The sequence below is a fragment of the Stylophora pistillata genome, chromosome 4 (assembly GCF_964205215.1).
Source record: "Stylophora pistillata chromosome 4, jaStyPist1.2, whole genome shotgun sequence".
In the NCBI taxonomy this organism is placed as follows: Eukaryota; Metazoa; Cnidaria; class Anthozoa; order Scleractinia; family Pocilloporidae; genus Stylophora; species Stylophora pistillata.
The window spans coordinates 12,385,602-12,413,600 of NC_142522.1; the positions used below are offsets into that span (position 1 = coordinate 12,385,602).

Below are 27,999 nucleotides of genomic sequence, written 5' to 3' on the forward strand. Positions count from 1 at the left end.
AATGTAATTTGCCCACCGTAGAGAATTTGTAAGGCTCACCTCTCCAGCGTGAGCCCTTCGTCGTCGCTTTGACGAAAGGCTAACGCAAGAAACTTCCAACTTAGAAACTCTCTACGCTGGCTAAATTACATATCAACTCAGTTGACGAAACCAAGTTATCTTATAACAATGGAGAGGAATTGAATGAGACAATCATACAATACCACAAAGATACAAAACAGGATTTAAGGATGTAAGAGAAAAAGTTTTTGACATTACGAGAAATCTTTCATCTACCTGTCAGTAACATGGCGTTATATAATACTTAAATTCTTCACATTCTAAAATCATTTATTGAAATATCGTGCCTCTATATCAGTCCACAGATATTAACCGAATGAGTAACAAAATTCAAATCCGGACACGAGTGCTTCAATTCCTCCTGTCAAAAATTTGAAACTGGTAATATCACTTGAAATATATTGTGACTAATTGAAAAGGTTCAGTAGTGGACTTTCCAATCCGCTCCAGGGTTATTGTGTCAGGTTTCCAAATGTTGAATTCTAAGGGCCCTGTTTTAGGGACCAAAATAGTACCTCACAGGGGGCCCGGGTAGATCATCATCGCCGTCACCCTCAAACGAAACCGTGAGGTCCACGTATGCTTTGTTGGGTGCCTTTATCAATTTGGTCATTCTGTTTAGGAAAAACGCATTAAGAAAGTTGACAACTCAAAGCAAAAAGGAAAAATCAGTTAGTGTCCCTGAACTGGAGATTTGAAGACACACAGGACCCTTCAGTTGATGGAAGTCCTTCTAAGACCACGGTTAGAGACCATCAAAATATCTAAAGATTTCTCAGGAACTAACTTATTTGAAGAAATTTTTTCCACTGTTGAGACCAGTCATTAACTATCGCCGGCTGGGAGGAGAAGATGGGGGGGGGGGGGTTGGATTTTAGGAAATCACAGGGGGGGGGGGACGGAGGAATGGAATCAGTCGTCACCAACAGAGTGTAAAGGAGAGACTACAGAAAATGGACAACCACTAACTGCCAATGAGGGAGGGAGGGGGGGACATTAGAAAACCCTCAGATGTTGATTCAAATTTAACTTCGGGAGAAAACCAAACGGCTCCAAAAAAGTGCATGAATATTAGAACTCACAGGAACTCAATTCATGTTAGGTAGGTGGGAGGATATCAGAGGGGCGATGCTCTTCCTACTTCTAACGCGGTCAGCATACAATGACAGCAGAAAAAAATTAAGTAAAAAATCAAACAAGTGCCAAGTTTAATACTTACTTTTGTTCTAGTCGTTTAGAGTGTCCCGGTAACAACGGCACATAAACAATCTTTACGCCGTGTACAACAATGGACACAACGAATCCGTACTTATCCTAAAGAGAAAAAAAAATTACAGACAAAGTTTCATAAGGATGTATTTGAATTTGTAAGAGTGTATCGCCAATACATTCAAAACACAGATAATGCTTTAATCTCAAACACTTTGCAGTCCTATTGAGAAATTCCGAAGGGATGTGGGCAACGGATATAACAGCGTACAGTTTGATCCCCTCTTTATCAAGTAAAAAGGATTAAAAAACATGACAGCTTTGCATACCTCCAAATGCTGAAAAGACGCTAGTGCATTAGAGAGCTTTTTAATTGAGTGTCGTAAAACCAGAACCGATGTAGTCACAACAGCCAATCATATCACCAGGAGTCAATGAGAACTCGACGTTAAAACCAGCAAACTGCCTGAAGCGCGGGAAAAACGCGGGTGATCAAGTCGTGATTGGTTTTAGTTTTGAATCTGATTGGTTGAGAAAGTGGCGGAACCACTGGAGTTTTCTGAACCAATCACATAACAAAGTGAAGCAAAAGCAAAGCAATCCTGGAACCACTAAAGACGCTGTTTTATCTCTTGGACTGCCTATGTTCGTAAATTTTCACCGCGCCTACCTTGAAATATTTCACGAAGTCTTTAAGTTTGAACTCTTGTGTCCCTTGGACCACCCACTTGTCCCAGTTTGAAAACGACAAACCTTCCCTTAAAAAAAAAAAAAAAAAAAAGAACATGTATCAGAAAAGTGATGAAAATCTGCCAAATGATCCTCCTCTAAACACCGCGCAAAGAAGCCCAAGGAGGAAGAATTGTAGTCTTAACATGACCTTCTAAGAGGAAATACAATGATACGTTGCGGTTTGTAAGTCTTGGAAACTTAAGCCTTATTTTTTTTCCAGAAATTAATTTACACTCCTTGTTAATAACAATCTTCCTAAACTACCCTTGTCCCTTGCGGTTGTTTGTTTGTTTGTTTGTTTTTTTTAACTTGTTTGGTTATTTTCAACGTCAGCCAGCTGTTACTGCGTGGTTATTTTTTATTTTACCAATCAACACCCCAACATCAGTTTGCATACTCTCCACACGTTTCCAATAGTACATATAGGAAGAATTTGTTCAACGAACAAGAGCTTATTTTGAAAACGAGCATGCTAATAATTCTCAAATCTACACATTTGATTCAGCAGTGATACTGGAAGGGACAAAACAGATGCTGGATACTATTTTAGTGCTGTAGCTCCTTTAAGACAACTAACCTGATGACCGTGACCTCTGGGGGGCCTGGTTGCGAGAAAATGACATAAGGAAGTGCAAGGTTCATGAAGCAGTTTTTGAAGTCTTCGGCGGGACTCTTCATAACAACCTTGACGAGCTCGATAGTGACCTGGAACCGAAACAAAAGTATATTAAAGTCCTCTCCGTTATCTACATTACTCGTTACATATCTACAGCTTACGCTGCCTTTCAACTTACCAAGCCAGCTACGGCAGCAGTAGTGGTAGCTATAGCAGGAACTATTTTGCCAGCAATCTTCTTGGTTTTCAACCTGTCAGCAGTTTCTATGCTATACATGGTAGCGCGAAGGTTCTGCAATATAAGTAATAGGGAAGATTGTTAGTCATTTATATGTGCACGATCCTTCGCAGTAAAGCACTATTTAAGCAATAGTGAAAATCAGACCTGAAAAAAATTCAGGCCTGTACGGGATTCGAACCACTGACCTCTGCGATACTAGTGCAGCGCTCGCAGAGGTCAGTGGTTCGAATCCCGTACAGGCCTGAATTTTTTTCAGGTCTGATTTTCACTATTGCTTAAATAGTGCTTTACTGCGAAGGATCGTGCACATATACGTTTCATAACCGCAGTTCATATATATGTATTTCATATGTTTGTTGATTGTTAGTCATTACAAACCAAGACACGCAAACATGATAAAAAGCATGAGTCGAAATTTATCTGATTGAACTCAGTATTTATGTGTTTAGGCGTGTAATGTCATGTCTACCAAGCACATATGCTGCTTAGATGGACTCCAAGATATCTAGATTTACAGTCAGTTCAGGTCCACCAACCACATATACTGCTCAGATGGACTCCAAGATATCTAGATTTACAGTTAGTTCAGGTCTACCAACCACATATACTACTCAGATGGACTCCAAGATATCTAGATTTACAGTCAGTTCAGGTCAAAAACCAGTCTCAATGAACGGAATAAAACACCAATAGGTTAAATACAAGCCACGGTAATCATGGAGTCGTCTTTTCTTCAGGATCCGTCATTGACTGAAGAAAAACGAAAGGTGTAGATAAAATATTAAAAACGAACTAACCGAAGCTGACGTGATAAAGTCAATGTGACCGTTCGAATCATCGTCTTTTTCAAATTCTTGAGGAAACATTGGCAGCACATCTCGACAAAAAAAAGAAGAAAAATTAATACCGCGAATGATAGTGGCAACAACGAAATGCACATCTAATAAGAGGTATCGTGATATATACAACTTTAATCACCAAATCTTGGCGGATTAAGAGAAAGGATTAAGCCAAGAGGCCCACTTCAATATAGACCTTACTTCTGCGAAAAGTTCGCTCGACTTATTTTTGGACATAAGTTACCAGGTCTCCTGGGAATGTTACATGTATCTCGTGAGTTGCTGGAGTGCTTTAGGGCAAAGCGAATAGAAGCCTTCAGAGATGCCCTCTTGTATAAAATTCGCAATGCAGGATTGACGACTACTGGACCCAACAAAGATCTCAGAGATCGGGAGTGATTTACTCATAACTTCGTCAGTGCTACCTACGAAATGAAGCCTTCATGGAAATTGGAACCTCCTTAGCTTGATACAATTATCGAACTTAAAGAAAAACAAAAACAGCAAACAAGAGAACAACAGATAAACAAACAAGGCGGAAAATGATTCCCGTTTTCTCCACACCCAACAAACGACGAGTTGGCATGGGTAAGGTAATAGGTATACCATTTCCTACCGTTGCTTGACTGAATTCCCTTTGCCATTATCTCTCTGATATCTGCTATTAATTTATCCGTGTCACTAGAAGACGCATTAGAAGACTCGCCTGGCTTCGATGCTGTTTCGTCTGTTTCAATTTCCTAAAGTATAAAATTTGGAATATTGTCATTGATCCCATCGTAAAAAATTACCCAACAAAGCCGGTTCCGTTGCTAACCTGAGAAAAGCGGACACGATTGAGAGTGATAATGATGACAAACATGGACTGACCTTTGAGCTTGGCCTAAATTCTGGAACTTTGACATCGCAGAGTACTTCAACAATACGAGTGTCACTTAAATCCTGTCACAAAAAGGAACAAATACTGAGAAGACTTGATTCCTCGTTAACAAGATTGTACGAACGTTTCTGTAAGGCTTCGCTTATGTAGAACCACCACAAACAGTTGTCATTATAACATAACCAAAGTAAAGCGCGCGCTCTGATTTGTCAATTGTGTCCACCATTTGCCTAAGGGTGTACGCTGCTACGCTGCAGACGAGAGCAAATGCAAAGACTAGTTTTCGCGCGCTTGTTTCTTCTGGTCACGTAAGATTTGTTGTATAAAAATGTTTAATGGTTTAATGATACTCTTTCTCGGCTATCGCCTCGCGCGACTCTAGCTTCTTGAGTGCTTAGCAAACCTCCCGCGTGCATCCATGACTCAAAAGTGTGCTGTGGAGTTTACCATTTGTTAATTCAAAATGTGTGTTGTGTGGGAGACGAGGCGCCCTAATAGCTAGTGCGCTTGACTCCGGGTCGAGAGGTCTGGGTTCGAGACCAGGCCAGGTCACTGTGTTATGTTCTTGGGCAAAACACCTTACTCTCACAGTGCTTCTCTCCACCCAGGAGTAGAAATGGGTACTTGTGAATTGTCAGGAAAGCCTGATAAAATTCTGGGGGGGAGGGGGAGGAAAGGGGGGGCCTCTTGCAATGGACCAGCATCCCATTCAGCGAGGAGTAGTAATACTCCTAGTCGCTTCATACTGAGGAAACCCGGATGAGCTCGGGCTGGGTGATCCACTTGACTTGAGTAGAAACTACTCAATATACACCGAATGCAAATATGGCGTTCAATTTGAATTTCCATTGTTCTGGACTGACTAGCCTCTCACACATGTAATAATCCTTTTGTGTTTCCACGTGAAGACGAGGCTAGTCAGTCCAGAACAATGGCAATTCAAATTGGACGCCATATTTGCATTTGGTGTACATGCACCGCACAGTACACGGGATGTTACAAGAAATCAAAGCGTAAATGAATAGATGAATGAATAAACGGATGAATGGACGAACAAAAAAGAATTACCTCTGGGGTGTACTTGATTCCGCATGTGTCTGCGTGTAGTTTACTGCTGCTTCTTACAAAAAGCATGTGCCTGGAGAATTTTAAACAAATAAACGAGGTCTACACTTAAAATTTCTACGCTTTTTAATAAAACGAGGACTATGGAATTGGAGATGCATCATTGAAAATGCGTTTTACGCTGATGTCAATCGTGTTAGGAACTTCTCGTTAAACATTGCACTATTTTAGAACGTAAAAGTATTGATTGTTGAATTTTGATCCATTTGTTTATTTCAGCCAAAAGGCGTCAGTTAAGATTATGACTGACGGCAGCACGGAACAAATTGACACCTTTTACCTCAAAACCAAATTATATCATAATTACGTGGTACCCCGGGTCTGTTTCTCGAAAGACCCATTGACTTTGCGCACGCGAAAACCTGATTTGTGTTTAGTCGTGTTTCATTCAAGATAGAGATTTTGACAGTCCTGAAATGCAAACGGTAAAATATCAGGAAACGAAACAAAAAAAAAAAAAGCTGGTTTTTAGAGCCAAGATCCTCACTAGAATTCCTTAGAGGCCTGTAAAGGTAAGGAACTTTCCAGAAACGGGCCCCAGGTCATTAAAATGCACACCACACCGAGACTAACGATCATTAATGACTTAACATCACGAAATGGAAACACAAACAAAATGCCTTTGATTTAAGACTCACAATTCATTCCTGGTGTCGAATTGTTGCGGGATTGGCGGTCTCTTCGGGCTCTGCCAGAAAAGGGCTGAGGGCGACAATAGAGAAATTCATCGTTAAAAACTAAATAAGAGTTAACAAACGTAGTGAGGCATAATTTCAACTTACAACCATCCTTGACTCTCGTGTCTAGTGGAAATGCATGGAGTAACTGTTTGGCCTGAGAAATAGATAATAAATAAATATGTACAATGAATTTTTAGAAGTGGAAACGCCACCAAATCATTGTGAGACCACGATGTTGTTTGCCGTTATCGTGATCAAAACATATGCCACAACAGCGGCAAATTAAGAAGAAACTTGAAATGACCATGTATCTGTAGACTCTTTGCTGGACAACTGGACACTTAGGGGCGCGATATTAAATGAAAAAGACTTCTCTACCATTTTCACACCAATTACACCCTTGTTCCCGCCTTTTCGTTGACCGATTACAACGACGGCAGTTGGTTTCCCGACACTGGGCACAAAGTTGCGCCATTTTCAGATTATGAGAACACACTTGCCTTGTGGTTGTAGTATTTCTCAAATTCTATTCTACTACGGGCAACGCAGTCCGCCCAATTGGCAGGTCGTTGTTTTAACATTTTTACAACTCGGTAAACACTTTCAGGTTCGTCTCCAGATTGAAGAGTCTAAGGAAGAAACAAAAACAACGCATAACCTTCATCGTTTATTTAAAGACCAGCTATTAAACCCTCAATGACACGCTCTTTCTTGTTTCATTTCAAAAAGTAGCTGCAAGCCGATTTTTCCATCTTGAATAATTTAGACCATACTTTTCAAGTTAGTATTTTGCAATCTAACCTCGTTTATTTGTCTGCACCTACATTCATTCATTCATTCGTTCATTTGAAGAATTTCGTATAGAGGAGCATTTTCTAGGCACCAATATTACGCTACTGGAAAGAAACATGACTGTTAGAGGTCTACTAATCCCGCGATCAATTCGACACCTTACAGAAATGCCGTGGGAAGTTTGAGTGCCTTATTTACAAGATGCCTATTATAAAGAAAACGCAACTATCTCTGAATACTCAAACAACTCCATTCCAGCCAAACTGTTCTCTTTATCACAGTGTCTTTATCAATTCTTTCCTTTGTTTCGACACCTTACAGAAATGCCGTGGGAAGTTTGAGTGCCTTATTTACAAGATGCCTATTATAAAGAAAACGCAACTATCTCTGAATACTCAAACAACTCCATTCCAGCCAAACTATTCTCTATCACAGTGTCTTTATCAATTCTTTCCTTTGTTTCGACACCTTAGAGAAATGCCGTGGGAAGTTTGAGTGCCTTATTTACAAGATGCCTATTATAAAGAAAACGCAACTATCTCTGAATACTCAAACAACTCCATTCCAGCCAAACTATTCTCTTTGTCACAGTGTCTTTATCAATTCTTTCCCTTGTTTTGACACCTTTTGTTATATTTATGTAATATTTAATTTTCAGGAAACTCGCCGAGAGGGAAGCCACTTACTTCCAATAGTTTTCTTAGCGATCCATTCCCGGACCAAAATGTCATGTACATCCCAGGCTTTTGAGAAAAACAGTTTTCGAACTGAAAGAATTAAACAGAAAAAAAAAAGGGAAATGCTGGACGGAAAGTATTCTGACTCTGAAATAAAAAGCATTATCGGGTAGACTGACTTCTCAGTTTATAAACACAATCACAATATTTTGATTTTTAATATCTATCGCATACAACTAAACTTGTAGTTTCGTGCATCGTAATAAACAATATTCCCACAAATCAATCTCTCAGGGACACAATTTACCTTACCCGTATTCTCCTTCGCAGCCGTTCTTTGGGATGTCACATAACGCTTCTTTGGGATGTCACATAACGCTTCACTCTCGAGGGGAGTGAGGTGGGGGAGGGAGTGGGGTGGGGGAGGGAGTGGGGTGGGGGAGGAAGCGTTGTGTGATTTCCCAAAGAACGGCTGCGAAAGAGAAAATACCTTAGTGTGAACAAAAGTATCTATGCGATCGCTGCGATGCCAAGTTATTTTAGTTAACGGAAATTTCTAAACTCAAAAAGCAATACTATTTTGATGTGTAATAATCGGAAACATTGGATGAAAAAAATTCTGAGGACAGCCAAAATTTGGCTATCAGAGGAATTTTTTTAGATCCAATTATTTCCAAAATTGCACAAGTATGTGGTACTCTTACTTATTAGTCATATAGCTAGTCAGTTGTGCTTAGGCATTGCTCAGTAAAGTTATCCTTCTTTGATTTTTTTTTAACTGTCCAATTTAGGATTAATTTGGAAAGTTGAAACTATCCAAATTAATCCTTAGTTGGAAGTTTCAAAAAAGTAAACAATAATAGCTATGCTGACAATTTCGGATTAACTACCAGCGATACAATTACGAAAGAATCGTCGCAATCATATGCGAAGAGCGGCATCGCAGGCACGCATGCGCAAACAGCAAGGAACGACTTATAGGAGCGCCCCGCAAAAAAACCACTCACACACGCTTGTCTATGCGCTATCCCTACACGCTTACAAAGAAATCTGTTAACTTTACCTTATCTCTGGCCCATTGTATGGTGTGTTCAATGACTGCTGGGAATGACTTGAGTGTACAATGGGGAACTTCCTCCTCTGGAGGATCTCGCTTTGAAGAGAAAGGAAAAGAAATCACTGAGAAATAAAACCTAGCAAACTTTTACGTTATTCTTTACAACCTACGCCGAGACTGACCAATAAGAAAGGAGAAGCAATGACATACCTGACTGGCATACGACTCCGTGAGATGAGGAACTATCACCTGTTGAAAAATATGCACCCACCTCCTGAGAAGGCTGATAGTTTCGAAAGAAACTGTTTGGGGCTGCGTCGGTGGGAGTAACGAAATAATTTGGATATATCAACAAAGTTGAAATGGTAAATTGGCCACCGTAATGATTACAAAAGCTGACGTTTCGAGCGTTAGCCCTTTTGTAACGTCAGCTTTTGTAATCATTACGGTGGCCAATTTACCATTTCAACTTTGTTGATATATCCAAATCACCTCCTGAGAAGATCGCTTTGTTAACCCTTTTACACTCACGATCTGATCGTTCATTCTCCACGCATTTCGTTGTAAACTAGCTACAAGAATTTGTTGTTAGACCAAGAAAACGACTTCTACCTGATAAGTTTTAGTACTCTTATCACCAGTTTGCTGGATAATGTAAGGATAGTATTAGGAGAAGTAACGTGTTGATCACTTTACGGGTTAGGTAGGTTGTTAAATAGGTTGCATGGATGTGTCTTTGTGTCGAACAGTAACACTGTCGGGTGAAAATATCGTCTACTTTACGAAAAAAGTAGAATGAAAACATGACCACAAATATCATCAATCGAATCAGTTTCATTCACAACTAAATTAAAAGACAGTTTTGTCAACAGAGATCATGAGGATCATAAAAAATTCCACTTTCAGTAACTTTAAACTACCCAATTGAAGATTGAAGGCAAATTGTATTCGTCGAGGACCTAAAATATCCCCAAACTGAAGCAGAATTGAGCGTGGCGATAATAAGTTTACGTCTTAAACACGGAAAAAACGTCTGACTCCACATCGGACGAGCAAAGTGCCTTGAACTTGAACTTTTGTAGTCACATAACCAAGACTTCAGTATTAAATGTTCAAAAGCGCAGTCACAATTAACTGTAAATTAAGTAGTTTGGGAATCAATAAAACGGTGAAAATAAAATTACGATTATTGCTGAAATCATTTGGCCTTTCTCATGAATAATGTCCTCGATCAAGAGCAAAAATGGAAAAACATACGCTGAATAAATTCTTTACCTGTACATGACCTTTGGGTCCCATTGTTCCCGACTCAAGAAGAGCTCTTTGGGTACTGACACAGCGACTGTAGCAAAAGAGAAATGTCGTTTTACACATTGAACTGTTCCCTAGCCTAGCTGAAAGCTGAAAGCGTGTCAAACTCGAAGAACTACCTCATCTCTTTCATTATCTATTGACAACCCTAGGGAGGGTATACGGTCAGATTTTTCTTCACAAACTTGTTCAGCTACAGTAAGTTAAGAATTAGTGAAGCTCACCAATCCATGTACCGCCTGGCCTCCACATTGTCCAATGCATTAACAACGAGGTCCTGAGATTCAAAGAACTGATCAGTGTACAACGTTTCTTCCGTTTCCGGACAAACTGCAACAAAAAAGACACGATATTGTTGCCAAGTGCAAGAAAATGTTTTCAAAGAGTTACCATGGTTGGCCACTTGCTTCACCCAGTTACTTATTCAAGTCCAGAAGAACGGAAAATTATCGTTAATTTGGGGCATGTATGTATTTACGAATATTTATAAAGGGTAGCCCAGTTTAGCAAATTGCTAGTTTAAATGGGGCCCTGTGAAACAATAACACCCACCCATCTCACCCCAGGAAAGAAAAACCATCACACAGTACCTCGTGCGTGGGAAATTAACGTCTCCTACCCCTAACCCTGCAGGAGACGGGGCCTACGGTTTATTCGTCCTTATCCGAGAAGACTAGAATATCTATCCATTTCTTGATATTATAGAAAGGTAGCAAATTCTCCTCATTTATTTTAAGACCATGAGTACTGGAGTCCGGCCTAGGCTAAAACCCTCGAACACAATCCGGCGCTCTAACCAATTGAGCAAGGTTTCATACTTTTAACCCTTTGTACCCCTACATCACTATGCGTATTCTTCTTACTGTTCTACATACATTTTCCTTAGTAATGACGAAGAGAATTTGTTTTACAATCAAGAGTTAAAATTATTTCTAATTGAAAGACAAAGATCTAACGACCATCGTGTAGCCTTCGTAGAAGTTCGGCTGTTTTCTGATTGGATCACAAGAATCAAGTATGTTTTTCTCTTACGAAAGCCGGTCGAGGATAGCAAGATTCGAAACCAGAAGAGGATTTTCCATATTGTCGTTATTAATCCAAACCTACGTATTACCTTTATGTTGCTGAGGGTCGACATGAACATCTGGAAAGAAAGCGAGACAACCAGATTGTAGGTGAGAAAGCAAGGAACATATACAAACGGACGCTTCATTTAAATAAATAAAGAGGGTAAGTTACTGAGGAAACTTTGGTGCTGCATCGATGTGGGATATTACGTCGGCTTGATTCAAATCATTGGCATATTCTCAGTTACGGTACAGAGTGGAACGGAGTAGCAAAGAAATCGCTCTCGCTACTGACCAATGATCACTAGGGTGATAAGGATTTAGAGCTGCATACAAGGTAATTTGGTTATATCAACTAAGTTGAAATTGTAAACTGGCCACCGTAAAGAATAAAAAAGCTGACGTTTCGAGCGTTAGCCCTTCGTCAGAGCGAAACGTCAGCTTTTTTATTCGTTACGGTGGCCAATTTACAATTTCAACTTAGTTGATATAGCCAAATTACCTTGTTACCCCCACCATCGCAGCACCACAGTTTCTTTAGAAACTTTCAGCCTTTATAGAGCTACACACAGGTTGTGAGAAGGAGTCATTACAGTAAATAACGTGGCGTTACATTACCTGGGTTTATCAAAGTAACCGATGAAGCAGCTGTAACTGATTTTGGTTTCTGCAAGGAAGAAAACATAGCAGCTGGTAAGCACAACATCGAAGGAAGGGGGGGGGGGGGGAGGAGGTTTCACGTTTAAAAAGCAGATCTCGTCTACATTTTTCTGAACGGCATTTGTGATTTATGTCAATCCTTATCACCGAAAGAATTATCTTTTCACAAACAACGTTTGATTTTCCACCATGGCATCCGTCACTATGTTCACGATCATTGGAATAAAGTTATACCAAAGACTGAATAATCAGAAGTGCTAAAAAACCAGCAATAAGGCGGCTTATTTTTTCTTACATCGCATCCTGCCTCTAAAGGTGCCAAATACCGTCAACTGCGTGCGGGACATTTCACGATTCTAAGGATAAGTGTTAAGGAATTTTCATCTCTTTAAGAATGCGTTTCGATTGACTGGGTGTCGTAAAACTAAAACCAAAGTTATCACAATGGCCAATCAGAACTGAAGAAAAAACCCCAAGGGGTCTAGAATTCCGAGGGGTACCCCCCCCCCCCCCCCCAGGCACGCTCCGAAAAGAGTTTTGATGTGAGCTTACCATCTCATCTTACCTGGATGTGATAAGGTCGGAATAAGAATTGACGATTTAAATTTGACTTTTCAATGAGGTCGTTGTCCGTGATAGTCATCTGCGGGGTATTGAAACAAAAAAATTAGGCCGCCTTAGCGCATATCGGAGATTTTGGAATTAATTCAGGAATGAGACAAGTCGCAGAATGAAAAAAAAGCATACCAGTCCACTGCGACTCCCGCCAATACCTAAAAGAGCGAAGTTCTTCAACAGTTCACATCCTATAGCACCACATCCAACCTGTGAAAAGGAAAACAAATTACAGAGGAAAACAAAATATGGTAGGCGTGGCCTTGTGACGTTGTAATTTCTCACCATAAAGAGTCTCAAATTAGACAGTTTATTCAGCAGTTCCTCTCCAGTACAAATTCGAAGAGAATCATAACGATCTTGCCTAAAAAAAAGAACGTTAGTGTACACATCGTGTTAGATGATATTGTTTACCACGTTTCAGGTACACAGGTACGTACAATAACACTCGATGAATAAGAAGTTTAGATCACTTTCACCTAGTTACCACTATCAAAAAACAATAAACTTGATCTGAAACTATTTTTCTCTATTGATACTGAAGTTACAAGGTTTGATTTTTACAAGAGCTCTCTTCGATATCAACACAAATTACAGCAAAATTCAAGGAAAGAGAAAAAACAAACAAACAACAACAGACGCGACGAGAACAGGAGACGAGACGAGAGGAGAGAAGGTGAGATGGACGAGATGAGACGATAAGAGGCGAGAAGATGAGACATAACGAGACAAGACGAGACACTGAAGACGACATGACAAGAGACGAGACGAAACGAGACGAGGCGAGATGATAAGAGGCGAGAAGATAAGACATAACGAGGCAAGACGAGACACTGAAGACGACATGACAAGAGACAAGACGAGAAGAGACAAGACGAGGCGAGACGATAAGAGGCGAGAAGATAAAACATAACGAGGCAAGACGAGACACTGAAGACGACATGACAAGAGACGAGACGAGGCGAGACGATAAGAGGCGAGAAGATAAGACATAACGAGGCCAGACGAGACACTGAAGACGACATGACAAGAGACGAGACGAGACGAGACGAGGCGAGGCGAGACGAGGCGAGGCGAGACGAGGCGAGACGAGACGAGGCGAGACGAGGCGAGACGAGACGAGACGAGACGAGACGAGACGAAAAAAGGCAAGAAGAGACAAAATAGAGTGCCGAAGTGTGACGTCATGTTACCATGGTAGCATTTTTGCTGGATCTAAACACTATTTGGCGTCTTTCGTTACATCTCATCATAAAATGGGCCAATGCTTCGTTCCCGACTGCAATCATCAGTCAGAAAGTCACAATTGCAGCTTTTACCGTTTCCCCAAAGATCCTGCTCAAAGAAGAAAATGGATTTCTCTAATAAGGTAGGTTGATTTTTGGTACAATGACCACCATGATGCACGGCCACGTGTCGGTTATAGTTACGCGGAAGATGGTTTTATTTAACCACTCAAAAGTGCACTGACCTGTGGATTATACCTTTGAAAGACCTCTAGAGAGAAAAAAAGCTTTTTTTTACGTTATGATTAAAGTTTAAAACCTTCGTTTTCTCTCTCCAGACGAGCTGATCGTGAACCTGGCAAAGGCGCTCGAGTTTGTAGTTGTCATTTCCGAGGAAGTAAAGAAGAAGGCCCCGAGGTCTTTTCCTGGAATAAAGACAAACTATTTGAATCTCGAAATGCTCCAAAAAGGAAAAAGCAAAGAACTGAAGTCCCAGAGACAACGATTATCGAGCAGATCCTTTCAGAATCTTCGACGAAGAGCAACCAGAACGAGCCTTGCGAGCTCAGTTGCGAGGAGATGCAAATGAAATGCACTACTTTGCAGACTGAAGATATCCTGCTACAAGCAGAGCTAGGGACATTAAAGACCCAAGTATCCGAGTTGAAAGAAAAAGAAAGCTACTTAAAAAGAAACTACAGCTCTTTTAACATGGATTCAAAGGTAATCAACATGGAAACTGGCCTCCCAAACAAAGAAATGTTCCACATTGTTGTCGAATATGCCGAAAGATACCGCAACGATATTGTTTACGTGTGTGGCTGGAAAGTAGACAAGATATCTTTTGAAGATCAAATATTGATAACATTGATGAAGATTAGACATAATTATCATAACTTACATTTAGCTGAACTTTTTAGTTGCAGTACTGCTACAATAGCGAATATTGTGACAACATTTATCCATGTTTTGCACCAAATTCTATATGAAGATCAAATGGAGATAGCTGTTCCATCCAGACAAAAAAACAAAACTTCACTTCCAGGCTCATTTAGCTTATTTGGAGACTGTCGTATGGTAATAGATTGCACCGATATCGAGGTTGCTACACCTAAGCTTATGAGTGACCAAAAATTGACATATTCAACGTACAGGGGTATGAATTCTTTTAAGACAATTGTTGGTGTGGCACCCAACGCGGTTATAACTTATGTAAGTAAACTTTTCCCTGGCTCAGTATCAGATAAAGTAACGGTTCAAAAGTCAGGAATATTAAAGCATTTTGTTGCTGGGGATATTATACTTGCGGATAAAGGGTTTTTGATAAATGATATTGTTCCTAATGGTGTATATGTGAACATTCCCCCATTCTTGAACAATGGAAAATTTACAGAAAGTGAAGTTAAGTTAACAAAGAGCATTGCAAAATGTCGTATACACGTAGAACGTGCTAATGCTAGATTGAAGAACTATAAAATTTTAAATTTTGTGCCACCATACTTGCGATCCCTCTCTGGTAAGATTATACAGCTATGTGGTGCTTTAGTTAATTTACAAAACCCATTAATTAAGGAAACCAATGACACTGTTGACTTTGATTAGTCATTTTAATTGAAATATTGATCATCTTACATCAGTTTACTAAGGCCTGGTATACATTGGCATTGTCTGATCATAGTTAATCAATTAACTGTATTCTGATACAAAGAGTGGACAGGTGTTGTGTGATCTGTGAAAAGCTTGTAACCCTATTTTACTTGCTCATGATACAAGGAATCATGATACACAACTTAATGACAAACTATTTATTTCTGATCAGTATTCCTGCCACCACACCCTTATGCTAGTCTTATTATGAATTCAGATAACCAACTGTATTCAAATACGATTACAATGAATCTATCATTTTCTTGTCTCAAGTAGCTAATGTAAAAACCCCAGCAAATGTTGCTGTTTAAAGAAAAACAATTTTAAGATTAACTTGAACATTTTTATTTTATATACACCCTTCAGTTACTGCATATTTGTTGTAAAAGTTGCAATGATTTTACCAAATAAAACAATATTTTAAAAAATATTTCTAAAAGTATGTATTATCAAATCCATTACTTTATAAAAAACTACATTAATTTTACAACAAAGTCTTAAAATTTAAAGACCACCATCAACAAGTGCAGGAATCATGTGAATTGTATAAAATTCTTGAAGTGAAAGAAGATTTGGTTCCCATGTGCAGTCTTTCTGGATTGCCAACACAACAGTTTGCATTGTTGTCCAAACCACAAAGTAACAGATTTGCTTCCCAGTTATAAACAATTGACCCTGGACTTGATGCCAGTAGTGGTGGGATTGTTTTAAACAATAGCCAGCATCTCTCTTTACTAAACAGAACTTAGGGTCTTTAACAGCCTCCTCAATTGTTGAATTGCGATGTGTGTAAGGGCATTTGACTTCAATGATCGCATTGTCATCAACAAGTCCATCTGGTGATGCACCCAAAACACCAGACTTGTGTAGCCAAAGGCCACAATCCTTTACTACTTTCATTGTTAATTTGGTGAAGGCCTTTATTCCTTCTTTCTCGTTAACGACACCCCATCGAACAGCCTGCACTCGAGAGATGTCGTATTCTCCAAGAACACGCTTGATAAGGGAAGGAGTGACTCTTTTTGCTTCAAGAACTGGACCAAAATTGCTAGCAGTCAAACGTCCTTTTCTCACCACATGCCACTCTCCACATTCACGTTGCTCTTTCGTGATCTCACAGACTGATTTCACTTGCTGCTCACTTACTTTCAATTTTTCCAACAAGAAATTTGTATCAAGTCCGCTTTCAACAAACTCTCTCGATAAAATGATTTCTTCGACTGTGGAGATCGGCAGACGATTCTCTTTGTCAGGTTCGGGGCTCAAAAGCCATAACATTCCTGTGAACTCGCCGTATCTCTTCAGCTTGTTCCGTAGCCATTCTCTGTCCTCATCTGTAGTTTTTCGTTTTAGGACTTTAGTTTCTTTGGGTGGATACAGATCTTCTACCGTTTTAACCACCTCGGATGCCTTTTGTTTCTTCCACTGACATTCGATGTCAGTTCTACTTAAGTTGTGGTAGCCATGAAGGAACAGAGCTACAGCGTGACTACACTTTGAACCGCCACGAGGGCACTCGCATTCTGTGGAACGTATTTCGTTTTCTTGAAGATATATCTGCGAAGGAAAGAGAAAAAGAAATATAAGCTTACTTTTCAAGATTTCCTTTAAACGAAGATTCGAAATCACTTAATTTAAATAAGTTTTGGTTTGGCGATGTTAACGGATAGACATCGAGTAATAGAAATTTTACACTTACTGTGACTTTATACGTCGTACTTTTCATGCTCGCTTGCACTGACCCTCTGATAATTCCATCACAATAGCAAAAAGATAGAACGTGTCCAGATTGGTAATGGTTTTCGCCACGGTTTAAAGATTTAGGCTCATCTGAGAAGTATTTTGCGAACGATGTTATCGACAACGCCGCCATGTTAAACACATGTGAGTTTGTTTAGATCCAGCAGAAATGCAACCATGGAAACGTGACGTCAGGGCTTCGGTACTCTATGAGACAAGTCAAGGCCAGACGAGACAAGACGAGGCGAGACGAGGCAAGAAAACACGAAAAGACACGAGACGGGACGAGAAAACACAAGTAGACACGAGATGAAACAATGGACTTAGCAGTGAAGAACTAAACTCGCTGTAAAATTCGTTTCCACCAAGTATTCTTTAACTCATAAATAACGTATTAAAAATGAATCCCTGACTCGTTCACACTCCGCCAAGCTGATAATTTCCAAGAGTTCTACAGTGCATTGAAATGTAATCAAGCACCGTCTCCCCTTTGCTTTACATAAATATGTAAAACCTATAAAAAAACGACAGCCAGACCTTGGGAGGAACGAGGTTTTGTCTAATTTCTCCTGTCCCTTTAACATTTCTGTGGCATCAATATAAAGCTGTGTAAAGGTGAAAAAAAGTTAAGGATATTATCAACAATGTAAACGTTTTGGTGAGATGGATGGTTAGAAAATGCAACTTTCACAATGAAAATTTACACGCATTTTACACTCATTTATGTGCATTTTTCATTACGTGCAGTGTACGTGATTTGCGCCCTTAGTGCGTGGGAGTTGCACGCGTGTCAAGAGCGTGTAATGCTGCAGTACACGAGAGCGGTATTGTATGTTGATTCACGGAGGAAGTACAAGAGAAGGAAACGATATTTTTGCTTATAGCTCACCTGCGAGGATCATTTCTTTCCTTGAAAAAGGCAACTTTGTTTTTTTTTTTTTTAAAAAAAAAGAGTGCTCAAAGAGTTCCCTTGACCAGAGGTTGGGGCAAAGAGGAAAGAAATCAGCATTACCGTTAGGAGAAATTAGATCCTGGTCACTCCTACTGCCGTTAAACGAGGTCTAACCCAGACCACTGTTTTACGCAATCAGTGGGCCTCAGGAGAGGGTTGATTCAATTAAAGGTAATTCCACTGTTAGCTTTCGGATCTCTTAACACCCTTCACAGAAGTAAATGTTCAGATAAAAAATTCAGCTAAATTGAGGATTGTTAAGGGCGCGGTTTTGTTAAACAACGGCCAAACTTTCTTTAAATAACCTGCCCTTGGGGTTAAAGGGTTAAAATAAAGTTGGAATAAAATCCTTACATACCCACTGCTTTAAAGGAGTGTACTTTCCAGTCAAAGCTTTCAACACTTCTTGGCCTACAATTCCACCCAGAGAAGCCGTTAAAGGGGAAAAACAGCCTCGACACGTGTATGCCAACTGTGTGAGTAGCTTTTCATCAAGATTGTCCACCTGAAAACAACTTACAGTGTTAACGCTAACATTTGTATGATTCACGGTCGGCTTTAAAACTAATGACCCATTTTGAAACTAATACTGTAACACGCAAGACTTCTAACCTTGGTAGCTGCTTTCTCGTTCAAAACTTTTGCTATCTCATATAATTTCTCTGCATCCCTGCTACTCCTGAAAGATCAAAGAAATAAGGAACGAAGAAGCTGATCATTGAAGCCTTTCTTCACAATGTTACATATTACTGCAATCTGCAAGGTTAAAATACTGAAAAAGAAATGAAGAAAGTCTGCATCAATTTATCCAACGTTTCAAAAAAACAGCTCTTAAACTTGGCTCGTGTACGTGTTAATGTACGGTCGACTTAATGTCAGGTTTATTATCCTTTCCTAGAACATTACCTAACTTCGGGAAATCTTCCTTCTTGTTCTTGAAACAAATGTAAGGCATGTATCCCATGATGTAGATGTAACGGAATCTACACACACACAAAAGAAAACAACAACAAAAACATGGCTTTGGAGTAACAGACTGGGGTAATTCGCTCTGACCATTCATCTATTGAATCACGATACCTAGCATCCTCGCATCGAGGATACTCAGCGAGGGCCCTAATTATTACATTATTTAAACGACTTTTGTAGTTTAGGTATGGGAGTTAACTGCGCGCGCCGCAGGCTACGCTATAAGCTACATCTGCAAAATGCGAGTTTACATGCTCGCAACTGTAGATGAGAAGGACACCTTATAGAATAAACACTTCAACCACAGAGCTAACATGGTAAAAATTCGCCAAGGTGGTTGAAGGAGAGCTCCAGATAAAAAAAATAGGTAAATTTCTCAAAACATAATATTGCAAAGTTAAGTTAACACTTGGAGCAATAATGTTCAGTTGAGTGTCAAAAGAAATCCAAGATAACATTGGTCATGCATTCCTTTGCTTTGTGATTGGGGATCTGAGCAACTGCGCACCTCTGCCCTCCCTTAACCCATCAATAGTCAACTCATAACAAGTTAAGGCTAATTTTGGGTTAGCAGAGGGGTGGGTGCACAGTTTCTCAGAGACTTACAACGATCTGTGACTGATCTGTCAAACTCCCACCACCCTTGCAACCAGTCAGAGAACCCTTGCAACCAGCCAATCAGAGCGAAGGAAAACAAGACCAAGTCCTTCAATTTTTTTTTTCCTAATTTGTCTGATTGACTATGGTAACAGATTTGATGCTTAATTACGACATACCTCCATCTTGCTGAGATCTGCAGTAAGAATATCTGGCTTACTAAGCTGTGTTTCAAGGGACTCCTGGAAAGAAATTTGAAACTTTATCAAAGGCAAAACAATGAACCTACTTTCAAACTTTTTATGATTAACTGTGATGAAAAAAGAAAACTGTAGTTCAAATGATCTACATTGATTTAAAACTATATCACCGTTCATTAACTCTCTTCTAAAAGAGTTCAGGTTTTAGATTACCGTATATGCGATAAAAATAGTTCGGTCATCAAAGATTTTAAGGTAGTTCAAAATGTTTACAAAGCTTGTAAATATCCTTTTATTAAAGGCTTTTCAATTTTACACCTGTGAAAGTATTGTTTGTGCTGCTGCTGTGACAAAACAATCTTTTTCTTACTGTCTCTAAATTCTGATAATCTAATCTTTTAGGCCAAAAAACATTACACTTAATATTCTATCTCAACTTCACAAACAAGTTGGTATTTGAAAAATTTGTGTGCAGCACAGGATTATGAGTTCATAATACAAGTTAAATTAGGAAAGTTGAGAAAATAAACAAAATGAAATTCAGGAACTCCTACACCACATGTTTATTTACATGTCTAATTACAATATCAAATATATATTGAATATTCAAGTATCAGCAATCAGCACAAAGTTGTAACAACACAAAGGTACCCCAGAAGGAAATGTCAGAATCATCAATAACTGGTCAGATTTATTTATAAAGAAAATTAAATGTATGTGATATCAACAAATACAAATTTAAAACTTAAGGTTTCAATTATGATTTCTTACAAATTTCATGAAAGTAGAGGAGGTTTTGACTTGTCTTCCAATTCCACCATACTGATAATCTTCGTATTCAGGTCCAGTAGTGTCACAGATGCTGAATGCATATGGAGACAGCACTAAAAATAAAAAAAAACAACAACAATTGATCATTGTGTAAATAGTGTGGTATTCTACCACAAATACCATACATTTGATTCATTTCAATTGGTAAAACTTTTTTTAGTGTTCATGTACATGCAGGTGTCAGGGACTTTCACCAGTTTGTCTACTTCATGTAGAATAAGCTCACAAATACAAGTTGAAATAGTCTTTTAATAAATTGATTTCTGGTTACCTTTGACTGTATGTTCTGAGCCGTTGAGAACTGCCATTCCAACTATTTCCTTGAATGAGACTTTGTCACCAGTTTGTAATCCATGCATACGATTATCTAATGTTGTCACCACACCAGGATTTGCCTGCAACAAAATTGAATATGCTTTTTCAAAAACATGATTGAACCAATCAAAAATTAACTTTAATTTACCTTCCAAATTGATATAAATGGTAAATGAGTTTTTGTAAGAACCTGTCAATGGCCCAGCTCTCTTTAGAGTATCACCTGATGTTTGATCATCAGGGGGAGGAACCCAAAGGCCTGAGGTTGGCTTCCTCATGGGGAGAGGGAGGGGGAGGGGGAGGGGAAGGGGGAACTTGGAGAATTATTTTTGTTGTCCCACACTCAAGACAAGACAAAAAAAACATCTTTTTCCATAAATGTCTTATGTTGGCCTTCACACACCTTAGTAATTTTCCAAATGAAAAATTCTTTTGGTTCTTCTCCTGTGGAATCCACAACCTCAAAGTCAGGTCCAAAGTCACAGAATGCCCAGCTAAACACCCCCTGCACACCAGCACCAATAAACTGAAAAGAAATGCATGACTAAATATGGTGTATTTCTACAGACAAACTAACTATACCAAAAGGTGAGTAAACTGAAAAGAAATGCATGACTAAATATGGTGTATTTCTACAGACAAACTAACTATACCAAAAGAAATGCATGACTAAATATGGTGTATTTCTACAGACTAAATATGGTGTATTTCTACAGACTAAATATGGTGTATTTCTACAGACTAAATATGGTGTATTTCTACAGACAAACTAACTATACCAAAAGGTGAGTAAACTGAAAAGAAATGCATGACTAAATATGGTGTATTTCTACAGACAAACTAACTATACCAAAAGGTGAGTAAACTGAAAAGAAATGCATGACTAAATATGGTGTATTTCTACAGACAAACTAACTATACCAAAAGAAATGCATGACTAAATATGGTGTATTTCTACAGACAAACTAACTATACCAAAAGGTGAGTAATCGGTTGCAATGTTTGCAACCAAAAGATAAAATTTAAACAAAGCTCCATTCAAATTGCCTCATCCATGTCCAAAGCAGTTGAAATGATGCAATGCATTGCCACAGTATGTGTAACACTGAAGATTGGATTGCCAGTTAGTTCATGATCAAAATGTTGAATTAAACCAGACACATTTGACATTCTCAACCCTTCACACCCTAACATCAGTACGCATATTCTCCATACTGTTCTCTATACATTTCCCAATGTGCTGACAAGGAGAGTTTGTTCAACAATCAAGTGCTTTAGTTGGCAATCATTTCCTTCATTCTTGTCACCTGGTCATCTCTCAAAGGTCAAAAAGTTAATACCTTAATGGGTGGCTTCTGTGAGCGGCAGAATTTGTCTATTCCGAGTTGAAGACTAAGTGGAGCCTCTGTGAGAATCACGCACTAAAAGAAGAGAAAGAAAATCCAGACCAGTCTTGGAATTAAAAATTAAATTAAAAAGTTAAAACATTCTTTTTGCAAAATTAGTCTGACTTGGACTTCACATTATCATCTTTAGTCAGTAATTATCTAAATTAAATGTGATCTGCTAATAGGTAACAAGTGTCAAATCAGTGGTTTTGTAAAGGAAGATCATTACATAACATTTAAACAAAATAAATTCAAAACAGGAGGGGAGGGAGGGAGGGGGATTTTGAAGCTTCAAATTGATCAGTGCATTACAGTCTAAAGTCAAATTGAGGTATTTTTCAGGCAACTAAAATTTTACCTCTAGCAACCATTCTATATCATGATAGTACTTTAGGTCGCCAAAAGCTGAGCTTGGAGCCCTGCGAACAAGTGTTCAATAAAAGTTATATGTTCTTAATCTGAAATCACCCCAGGGATTTAGAACACTACCAGCATTTAAAGTTTTGGACAAACCAATATTAAGTAAACATACAGTTAAAAATGTTATGTACCAGTAATACCTGAAAGTGAGCTAAGAATGCAAAGTCGCCATCACTAATTGCTGAAGTAGACGTCTGAATATTCACATAGGGGTTCAGCTCAGCTAACCTCGGGGCACTGGCCTCTGCTCTGGAAACAAAAAAATAAGTTCAGTAGCTTCACAATAATTAAATGTAGCCGTAGGAAAAATGGAACTTGGAGAGTCAGTACGAATCTGAAACACTTTGAGGTTAGTTTCAATGCAAATTTTTAGGTTCAATAGGTTTGGTATTAATTCCAGTTTGAAGGAGAGGAGACACACCAAGTGCAGTGATCATTTTAATCTTACAAGTGACCCAGACAGTTTAGAGAAATTTAGTAAATGGCCTCACATGGGGCAAGAAACCATGATTAAAGGACTATTTATAAAATTTTTTCGCGACTTTTCCATGCTCTCCAGATACAGAGATCTAGCACCATTAAAGACAGTAAATATCTTAAGCAAGTAGTAAAATACTAATGAGAAACAAAAGTTCATTTTTTAAATGACATTTTCCTAGGGGTAGCCATTGGAACATGTTCAAATCTCTTTTACCCTTACCTTTCAACAACTCATTCAATCAAAGATACCTGTTTTTCTTCTCCTTGATATCCTCTTCTCTCAAAAAAAATTGGCTTGCCAGATCATGATAAGTGGCTATCTTGGTGTCATGTAAGGTGATAGACTAAAAAACATGTAGTATTCCACAGTGAGTATAACTTGAAAATAATTTATTTGGCAAGTTCTAAATAGCATAATTTTTACAAGTACATGATTTTTGGACAATTTCATTCATGTTCCAGTGTACTCCATGGGAAAAGGAAAACATCTAACAAGTTCTGCTAAACTGAAAATGTTTAAACAGTCTAGTAAAGAAAATTTGAACTGCAATGCATATATCGTGTATTATGAAGTATCATAAAATAGCTCTCTACACCAATGGTAAATAAATTTTACTTGTCACTGAAACCTAGCAGTAAAACTGCTAGGTTTAAAACTGTAAAAACTAGTAAAACTGCTAGGTTTCAGTGACAAGTATAACATCTTTTTTGACTTGATATTTCTAAAAGAAATTTTACCAAGACTTATTCTTTGCCTTTTCTTAAAAGATTAAAAAAAAAAACCCTTAGAGACATGTTCTAGATATCAGTGGCATCTTTCAATTCATTTTACTCTTTTCTAATACCTTAAATCAACATTTTACCTTAATTCCAGCAAGGACAACACTTTTAGCTGAAAAAAAAAAATGCAAAACAGATAGATAGATATTAGATAGATAGATAGAAAGATAGATAGATAGATAGATAGATAGATAGATAGATAGATAGATAGATAGATAGACGTTTATTAAGAAGAATACCTTAATAGCAGCTGGAAGCTGAATTGCAAAGGTGTGCAAATTATGTAATAGAACTATACAATAAAATCAAACCTGTAAGTATTACAGATGAACAAAAAAATTATTGTTATAAAATTGCTGTTCATCATGATAAAATGAATGTTAAATCATTTCTCTTACAATATAAGAGTCAGGCTAATCAACTGTGTATTGATGGTGCCATTTAGACTGCTATACTGCTAGCGTTTATCAAGCTACAAGGTTGGAGGTTAATAGGCTGCTATTTATAGCACCTTGGTGTGTTTTTATTGAAACAGACAAAAAGTGACTCAAACTTGTTTTGAGATAAATTTTGCGATAAAAACTGAAAGGATCCCTTTAAATATTAAATTTGTATAAAATCTTCTATGAAAGTGTTAGACCAAGCCATCAAAAAATAACTACAATTTTCTCTATGCATTGTCTTATTTTCTTATAGATAAGAGCACTGCACTTCAAGTTTGTGTCTGCTAAAACTGTTTCATAGACTGTACCAATTTTTAAAAATGTCTGATACTGTAAGTCCTACCTATTTCTATCCCTAATCCTCCAAGACCACTCAAAAGCACATTTGACTGGGCCATTTTGATCATTGCTCCATCACCAAGCATGTATCGCTGACGACTGTAAAAAAAAAAAACATTCATGATCAAGTCAACCAGAAATCAAATATTAAAATTTCTAATGAGGCATACATCAAATAACTTACTAGATAGTTTTACGTCTAATTCCAGAAAAAAAGTGTGAGAAATAACCTTTCCTACGCAGGCAATTTATAAAACCAGGACTACTAACAATCAGACAGACAATTTTCATAATTTATAATTATTACATTTACTTAAACCTTTCATTACCATTAAGCATCTAGGATTATTGTTACAAACTCCATCCAGATTGGATGCTAATCCATTATACTAATAGGTAGGTAAAGTCTCAGTACTCAAGTCAAGTGGCCCATCCAGCCAGAATACTTGTCTGGTTTCTTAAACATGAAACAACTAGTAGTATTTATTTACTACTCCTCCCTGGAGGATCATAAAGTAACCCCCCCCTGCATTTCATCCAGCTTCCCTAACAGTGTGCCCATACCCATTGAAACCCCTGGGCAGAGAGAGGCACTATAAGAGTAAAAGTGCTATGCCTATTGAACACTACACATTGTCCCAGCCAGGTCTTGCATCCATTTTGAACTTTGCCAGGACTATTAAATTTAATAGTTATAATATTTTCACAGAATTGTTGAAATGTGGAAGTTCTTATCATTGGAGATCAGATTAGCACCCAGCCTAGAAGTCTTCAAGTTTAATATGAAAAAAATTTCTCATTCAAATAATGGTAGTGGGGGTTGGGGTAGGGAACTGAATGTTCATTTTAATGTATTTTACTGATATGCATGTTTTTGAATATCTAGTCTTATAATTACATTAGGTGATCTGTCTTGTGTGGAGTTTTATTACAGTACTCTTTTACAGATTATTCTCATGGCTTCCCCATATTATTACATGGGAACTGAATGTTCATCTTAATGTATTTTATTGATATGCATGCTTTTCAATATCTAGATTATAATTACATTAGGTGATCTGTCGTGTATGGAGTTTCATTACTCTTTTACAGATTATCTTCATGGCTTCCCCATATTATTATTATTCTGTAATAATTTTATTTTGTGACATTTGTTTGTTTGTTTATACTATGCCATTAAATTGTAATAAATTGTATTAAGTTTTTTTTATTAATAAGTACCCCCAAAAAAATTCATTTAACCCTTTAACTCCCAGAAGTGATTAACATGTAACTTCTTCCAATAATATCCATACATTATCCAGCAAACAGGTGATGAGAATACTTAAAATATCAGGTAGAGGTTGTCGTCTTGATTGAACACCAAATTTTCATTACTGATTTACAAGGAAATATGTGGCAGCTAGAGGGGAGAATTGACTATCAGATCTTGGGAGTTAAAGGATTCATTTACCCAAAGGTTTCCTGGTACACAATGATACTCTTAAATGGAGAGCAATTATTACAAGATAATTTGGATATAACAACAAAGTTGAAATGGTAAATTGGCCACCGTAATGATTACAAAAGCTGACGTTTCGAGCGTTAGCCCTTCGTCGGAGCGAATAGGGCTAACGCTCGAAACGTCAGCTTTTGTAATCATTACGGTGGCCAATTTACCATTTCAACTTTGTTGATATATCCAAATTATTTCGTTACTCCCACCGACGCAGCCCCAAACAGTTTCTTTCGAAACTATCAGCCTTTATTCAATTATTACAAGAGTCTAGTATCTTGTCCAAGAACCCAACACAATGATTCAAACATGACTTACATCCAAACTTCTTGATGTGGGGTTCAGCAACACTGAGCCATGTGGTCTCCTATACTGTATTATTTCTCATTAGATCAAAATAAAACCTTTTTATCTTTCCAATATTCACACACAAGTTGTTCTTCAGTCAGTGTACACCCAAAACTGTCAGTCAAATAACCAATACTTTTCCTGACAAGCACAGTCATACCCAATTCTCTTATCTTACCTGTAAAGAGAGTCATCAATTTCAACCTCAGTTTTATCCTCCATTTTGATCGAATGTCCACTTTGAGGGAGACTTGAATCTCTTGGAAACACTCCCTGTAAACAGATCTTCATCCATGAGATGTTTCATTAATATACAAAAAACTCATAGACTACTGACTATTTGGATCACATGCAGGATGGATAGCCTCTGTTGACACTAAGATCATTACAGTAAAAAGGTTAGTCAGCCAATAATTGACTGATAGCAGGCTGAGAAGGGAGTGGAATTGACAGGTGATCATCCACCAGCATGCGACCAACAGTCTCCCATTGTCTCACTGAATAAGTGGCCAAATCTCTGGACACTCAGACATTGGTTCATTTAATTTCTTGTTAGAGGTTAAGAGAAACGACATGGAGTAATGTTTTAATTATCTGAAAAGGTAAGTTATTCTACAAACATCGTCAATCATCTCTCAACAACAAGATTAAAATAACTGAGCGTTTCTCAGCTATCACTGAAAAGAAAAAAAAAAAACCAGCCATTTCTTCTTTTTACTGTGAAAAAATTTCTTCTAACTCCCGGGGACAAGTCACTTCATTGGGTCCAGGAAAAGCTGGAGTTTCGCCAGAGTTACTTGCACTTTGTGATATTTTTAAATACTCATGTAGCTGACAAATAGACATTACCATAATAATTCAGTACGCTTGTTTCAAAATGTAGGTTTCGAGGATTGCAAGAAGTACTAGCTAAATCATGACACCAGTTTCATTAATAATCACAGTTCATGTTCTTTCTGAAGGCAGCTGTTTATCACTGTATACAGAAGCCGGAAGGAAGTGCGAGCTAATCATAATATCATAGCTACACAGTTAGTACTTGCATTATATCCTTTCGCTTCGAATTTTGCAATAACTAAGCAGGATACTTACGATATACAAAGTCACTGCAAATTTCGATTACCTTAGAACCGATAAGAACGGCAAAAACAACAGCAGCTCTGCTCTCGGCTGAATTGGGGAGAGAAGGGCAGTTTTCCGACGAAGTTTGTCCGCTGGACTTGATGACAGGACGAGGCTTGTCAGTCCCAGATCCCCGACGGTGATTT

General features: G+C 38.2%; 3 protein-coding genes across 4 annotated transcripts; 1 reads left to right on the forward strand and 2 right to left on the reverse strand.

The window, feature by feature from the left end:
• Positions 1 to 206: 206 nt before the first annotated feature.
• LOC111334089 (ubiquitin-like modifier-activating enzyme 6) lies at positions 207 to 27,995 on the reverse strand. 2 transcript variants are annotated; one of them, XM_088758632.1, is made up of 37 exons: positions 27,855 to 27,995; positions 26,910 to 27,004; positions 24,893 to 24,987; positions 24,190 to 24,218; positions 23,576 to 23,670; positions 22,987 to 23,095; positions 22,379 to 22,459; positions 21,442 to 21,564; positions 20,995 to 21,118; positions 20,664 to 20,776; positions 19,872 to 19,934; positions 19,033 to 19,109; positions 18,739 to 18,805; positions 18,485 to 18,631; positions 17,712 to 17,779; positions 12,847 to 12,925; positions 12,694 to 12,771; positions 12,512 to 12,589; positions 11,905 to 11,953; positions 11,334 to 11,363; positions 10,444 to 10,549; positions 10,184 to 10,250; positions 9,119 to 9,157; positions 8,915 to 9,004; positions 7,861 to 7,941; positions 6,883 to 7,011; positions 6,485 to 6,536; positions 6,341 to 6,404; positions 5,646 to 5,715; positions 4,568 to 4,639; positions 4,314 to 4,437; positions 3,656 to 3,735; positions 2,796 to 2,909; positions 2,579 to 2,706; positions 1,940 to 2,027; positions 1,280 to 1,374; positions 207 to 674 (listed from the first exon to the last, which is right to left on the reverse strand). In XM_088758632.1, the coding sequence occupies exons 2-37, from the start codon at positions 26,951 to 26,953 to the stop codon at positions 557 to 559; spliced, it is 3,066 nt and encodes a 1,021-aa protein (XP_088614758.1). In that variant the 5' UTR covers positions 26,954 to 27,004; positions 27,855 to 27,995; the 3' UTR covers positions 207 to 556. The 2 variants fall into 2 exon arrangements, with proteins under 2 accessions (XP_088614758.1, XP_088614759.1); XM_088758633.1 differs by having other exon boundaries at positions 27,824 to 27,971.
• LOC148732508 (uncharacterized) lies at positions 13,748 to 15,864 on the forward strand. Its single transcript, XM_088758634.1, has 2 exons — positions 13,748 to 13,930; positions 14,126 to 15,864. The coding sequence occupies exons 1-2, from the start codon at positions 13,818 to 13,820 to the stop codon at positions 15,387 to 15,389; spliced, it is 1,377 nt and encodes a 458-aa protein (XP_088614760.1). The 5' UTR covers positions 13,748 to 13,817; the 3' UTR covers positions 15,390 to 15,864.
• On the reverse strand, positions 15,381 to 17,400 carry LOC148732509 (uncharacterized). The gene is made up of 2 exons (XM_088758635.1): positions 17,134 to 17,400; positions 15,381 to 16,991 (listed from the first exon to the last, which is right to left on the reverse strand). The coding sequence occupies exons 1-2, from the start codon at positions 17,305 to 17,307 to the stop codon at positions 15,939 to 15,941; spliced, it is 1,227 nt and encodes a 408-aa protein (XP_088614761.1). The 5' UTR covers positions 17,308 to 17,400; the 3' UTR covers positions 15,381 to 15,938.
• Positions 27,996 to 27,999: the final 4 nt, after the last annotated feature.

Bases quoted from the DNA above. Each gene is read 5' to 3' on its own strand.
- LOC148732508 (XM_088758634.1), top strand. From the start codon at position 13,818: ATGGGCCAATGCTTCGTTCCCGACTGCAATCATCAGTCAGAAAGTCAC. The intron at 13,931-14,125 runs GTAGGTTGATTT...TTCTCTCTCCAG, and splicing joins AAATGGATTTCTCTAATAAG to ACGAGCTGATCGTGAACCTG.
- LOC148732509 (XM_088758635.1), bottom strand. From the start codon at position 17,307: ATGGCGGCGTTGTCGATAACATCGTTCGCAAAATACTTCTCAGATGAG. The intron at 16,992-17,133 runs GTAAGTGTAAAA...TTTCCTTCGCAG, and splicing joins GTACGACGTATAAAGTCACA to ATATATCTTCAAGAAAACGA.
- LOC111334089 (XM_088758632.1), bottom strand. From the start codon at position 26,953: ATGGAGGATAAAACTGAGGTTGAAATTGATGACTCTCTTTACAG. The intron at 12,590-12,693 runs GTATGCTTTTTT...AATACCCCGCAG, and splicing joins GCGGGAGTCGCAGTGGACTG to ATGACTATCACGGACAACGA. The intron at 2,028-2,578 runs GTTAGTTGTCTT...TTTTTTTTTAAG, and splicing joins CCAGAGGTCACGGTCATCAG to GGAAGGTTTGTCGTTTTCAA.